The 5,019-nt window shown below is 40.9% G+C and overlaps 1 protein-coding gene across 1 annotated transcript; it reads right to left on the bottom strand.

Annotated features, from left to right (window-relative positions):
• Positions 1 to 1,528: 1,528 nt before the first annotated feature.
• On the bottom strand, positions 1,529 to 3,773 carry LOC126795840 (vegetative cell wall protein gp1-like). The gene has a single exon (XM_050522585.1). The coding sequence runs from the start codon at positions 3,761 to 3,763 to the stop codon at positions 1,592 to 1,594; it is 2,172 nt and encodes a 723-aa protein (XP_050378542.1). The 5' UTR covers positions 3,764 to 3,773; the 3' UTR covers positions 1,529 to 1,591.
• Between the last annotated feature and the right edge of the window lie 1,246 nt (positions 3,774 to 5,019).

The following is a 5,019-nucleotide window of genomic DNA, read 5'->3' as shown; positions in this document are numbered from 1 at the left end:
AGGACTCTTGACAATTTCTGTGTTTTTCAACCTGTTTTAGCACCAAAATACAACAAACACCACCATAGACTCATAACTCGACTAAATGACACAATAATACAACAATAAGAGCTAAGCAAAGTACAACTGGAGGTAAAAACATGTTAAGAACGTCGCACAAAGTGTTCCTATCAATATGCACCATAAACATGTGCACCCAATGATATGACCAAATCTACCTATCGACATCTTAAATCCTCACTCAAACATAAGGGTCGACAAAACACCTAAAAAACAAACTTAAATGGTCCAAGCCCACCTACACTGACCCGACCCAGACCCACCCCCTAACGAATCAAAAATAGTCCACCAGCCTCAAAGACCAGCTGCTATGGCACCTCCTTCTGACCACATCACCACCGCCTTGTCGACAAAGCCGGCCACTACCAAAAAACTTAGCACCCGAGCCCATGATAGGTGACACCACTCATTAAGAAACGAACACCAGCAAAGCATCAAGACCAAACCGGACTCAAAACCCAAATAAGCAATCGACGTCCTTGGTTCACCATCCCGACCAATACCTCCAGAGCAACGCCAAATCGCCACTAAACAACAACGTTGTAGCCTTCTAGAAACACCACTTAGACACCGCCTTCCTCTATCGATCCACCACCAACAACCACCATGCTAGGCCAACAGTTGATCCGCAACAAACTCCCGTCAGACAATAGCATCAGTGAGGGAAACCGTTTTTCCAAAACCCTAGTCGATCGGAGCAATGAGAGAGAGAGAGAGAGAGAGAGCTGTCGACTTCATCATGATATGCAACTTTCTTATTAATTCCTTACCCTTAAAAAATATTTGTCTTTAATTGTTCGTTGTCTTCTTCTCATGCAATTCGTCATCCGCCTATTACTTCTTCTAATGCTTCTTAATATCATCCACTGACATATCCTTTACCATATTTCTTTTGAATCCTTATATCATACCAGATATCGTATTTATAATTTTATTTTTCGCTTATACTTATGATATTTTGGTGAAATATTACTAGTGCAATATTGCTAAAAAAAATATTGTTGCGGCATATGAATAATGATAACTATGCCATATTGATCATCGTTAAGGTATTCAAATACGATTTAAAACTAAAGTTTTCACTCTATTGATTATAAATTTGTATGTTAGTGCAGCTGATATATTCTTATGGACCTAAAAATGAACTGTGGTGAACTGTAAGCACAATGTTAAGTTTGTCAATCCCTCAAAATGGCTATAACGTTCATGTATATAATATATCTCCAAAAAGTAATTGGCTGCACACACACGCACATATATATGTTCTTAGATAATAATTATAGAGTGAGTACTACATTTGAAATGAAAATTTAACATCATTAGAAGTGAGAGATAAAACTTCATAGATTTTACAAACTAGAATGTATTTTGAGGTTGAATTCTCACTCTTATTCTCACTCATTGAATAAATGGAGGAAATAAAAAAAAATACAATCACAACTCACAATACTCAAGCAAAATAATTTGATTAACATGAATTTAAATTGAGGAGAAAGCAAACGACCAAAGAGTAGGTAGTTTTTCACGGCTATCATTGATCACGGTTGGATGTGGAAGGCTCTTTATCTTTGTTGGTGCCACTCGCGCGACTACGACGAGTAGACTCCTGTTTATTGCGACGACGAGAATCTTTGTCTTTGCGACGACGAGAATCTTTGTCCGAATCATTTGATTTATCATCATCTTCTTCTGAATTTGTAGCAGACGCACTTTGTTCACCATTACGATCAGGATTCTGATTTGTTTTAGTCTCTCGTTTTTCGGTGCGACCATTAGAACCTCGGCGCCGGCGAAGACTTTTATCTGAATCCTTAGATTGATCTGATCCGTCATCATCATTATCTTCAGAATCTAATTCCTCATTTGAACCAGCACCAATTGCAGCAGTTATGTTGTCATCATGATTGGAGTTTCTTTTTCCTTGTGCTCTTGTACGACGACGGGTTTCACGTTTACGGCGACTAGGACTTTTATTTGGATCATCGTCTTGTCCTTCTTCAACACCACCTCCATAAGGTTTGGGTTTAACTTTCGGATTCTGATCATCGATGTTGATAGCTACACTCTGGTTAGCAGCAGCGATGCTCTGAAATGTATGAACTTCTCCTTGCTCCTCTGCATGAGAAACACCTTGATCTCTGTATGCCGCTCTTGACTTTTTCTTCTTCTTGTGCAAGCAAAAGAGACCAACTGCAAGGAACGCAAGAAAGAACAATCCACCAAGCGAGACAAAAGTGGCAATATAAACATGGCGATTGCTATTGGATGGTGAACTTTGAGACTCTGAACTTTGAGGTGATGGGACAATTGAATCGAAATAAGGACTTGGTGCTGGACATACACACTGGCAAATAGGTGGCTCCGGAGTGGGTATCGGAGGAAATAGGGGTGAGTATGAAGGTGGTGGTGTGTATGATGGGGGTAGTATAGATGGTGATGGTGACAATGGGGGATGTGACGGGGGTGGAACCGGAGGAGGTGGATGACTTGGTGGTAATGGTGTAACTCGTGGACTTAAATGAGGTGGTGATGAAGGTGGGGGATTTAATGGTGGCAGCACCGGAGATGGTGGACTTGATGGAGGCGGCAGTGAAGGTGGCGGATGTGATGGTGGTAATGGTGGACTTAATGGTGGCTGCACTAGAGGTGGTGGATGTGATGGTGTAGGAGATGAAGGTGGTGGGTGTGAAGGAGGCACCGCAGTAGGTGGTAAAGGTGATGGTAAAGGTGGTGCATGTAATGGTGGTGATATTGAAGGTGATGGATGAGATGGTGGCGGTGATGTAGGTGTCATAGGTGGTGGTGACGATGGTGGCACTGCAGGTGATGGTTGTGAAGGTGGCGGAGGTGGATGTTTGTGGTGTGGGTGTGAGGGTGGCGGTAGTGTAACTATAGGTGGCGGCGGTGGCGGCGGCGGAGATGAAGGTGGTGGATGTGATGGTGGCGGAGATGAAGGTGGTGGGTGTGAAGGAGGCACTATAGTAGGTGGTAAAGGTGATGGTGAAGGTGGTGGATGTAATGGTGGTGATATTGAAGGTGGTGGATGAGATGGTGGAGGTGATGGAGGTGTCATAGGTGGTGGTGACGATGGTGGCACCGCAGGTGACGGTTGTGAAGGTGGCGGAGGTGGATGTTTATGGTGTGGGTGTGAATGTGGCGGTAGTGTAGGTGGTGAAGAAGGTGGTAGTGGCAGTTTGTGGGGCGGATGTGATGGTGGCGGTAATGTACGAGGTGGTGGTAGTTTGTGGGGCGGATGTTGATGGGGTGGATGTGATATCGATGGTGGTGGTGGTGGTGGTGGTGGTGGTTTGTGGGAAGGATGTTGATGGGGTGGATATGATGGTGGCGGTGGATATTTATGTGATGGATATTTGGGAGGCAGTATTGGTGGTGGAGGTGAATATTGTGGGGGAGAATAGTAAGAGGGAGGACGAGGTGGTGGTGGTGGTGGTGAAGGTGGGGGCACTAGTGGGGGCGGCAGAGGTGGTGATATAGTTGGAGTAGTTTCATTACATGGTGGTGATGGTACGGATGGCGGGGGTGGAGGTGGTGGGAGTGGTGTAGTATTTTCGTTACATGGAGGTGGAGGTGGAGGTGGTGATGAGTAGTAAGTATACACGGAAGACGGGGGCGGGGGCGGTGGTAGAGGCGGTGGCGGTGTTAGGGAAGGTGGTGGAGGAGAATAGTACGGATAACTAGCCATTGTACTAGTTGGATCGAATACTAACGCTTGCAACTATTTGTGAGATGGTCTGCTTGTGGCGGGTTCTATTTAAAGTTTTAAACTTAGTACACTGTCTTTTTTGTTTTGTTTTTTTTTTCCTAAAAACTCACCAAAAGTCTTTAGTCTTTACATTATATAATGACTTTGAAAGTATGACCTGAATGAAGGCCGCGGCTAGGGACCATGCAACTCTGGAATAACGATTTTATGCTGTAGAACGAGGAAATCAATTATCAATAGTAATATTCAATTTGCAATTGAGCTCGATCATTATAGTTCCCCATTTGCCGTTTTCAAAGAAAACAAAAGTTAGTATAAACGAACTAACAGTTGTCCTGATAATAATTAAACTCAAGGTAATGACTAATTAACATTTAATTAGATGACTGATGGAAAGGTAGTACTGCAGTCACAATTAGCAACGACTTGGAAATTTACTTAACAATTAGCAAAGATTTATATATTTATATATAACGAGTGCTAATTAAGTGAAAATAAGTTTTATGCGTCTGTAATTTCCTCTATTCCCATCTATGTAATGCAAACTATTAATTAGGCCTCAATATAAAATTAAGTAGGAAATGTGGTGGGTGAGACCCTAATATTGTGTTTAGACCTCCGGCATTAATTTGTTGGAGAAAACCCTCTAGAAGAAACGGCGTCCGAAATTAATTAGCATATGGTATATAAGATACTAGAATAATACACACCCGAAGGGTGTGGTAAATAATTTTTTTTTAGAATAAATATGTATTTGCTATAGAATAATGGAGAGATAGTGGGGTGGTTACAATATATGAAAGTTATTTGCAAAAGAGAATAAATTTTCATTTTTCTATTTATTTTTACTTTTTATTTTTTTTATTTTTTATATATTAAATATAATTTTAAATTAATATATAATGTAAAAAACTATGCGTATTTCTAAACGTGGTTTGGTTCGGTTGACAAACTCTTTTCTCGTTATAGAATAATAAAGTGTTAAATTCTTCCTATGATACCTGATGTTTGACTATTTGGACAATTTTGTACCTGATGTATGAAAACGGACAATTTGGTACCTAAAGTTCTCAAATCTAGGCCATTTTGGTACTTATGTCAATTTTGACCATATTTTCAGGGTTATTTCCTTCATCTTATCTTTACTTTACTTCATTTTTTTCATAATACCTTCAAATTGCCTCTAAATTATCACTAAAATTTTGATAATTCATTCACTTAGTATCTGTGATGAT

Source organism: Argentina anserina, chromosome 5, assembly GCF_933775445.1.
Source record: "Argentina anserina chromosome 5, drPotAnse1.1, whole genome shotgun sequence".
In the NCBI taxonomy this organism is placed as follows: domain Eukaryota; kingdom Viridiplantae; phylum Streptophyta; class Magnoliopsida; order Rosales; family Rosaceae; genus Argentina; species Argentina anserina.
This window is presented reverse-complemented; position numbering and strand designations above follow the sequence as displayed.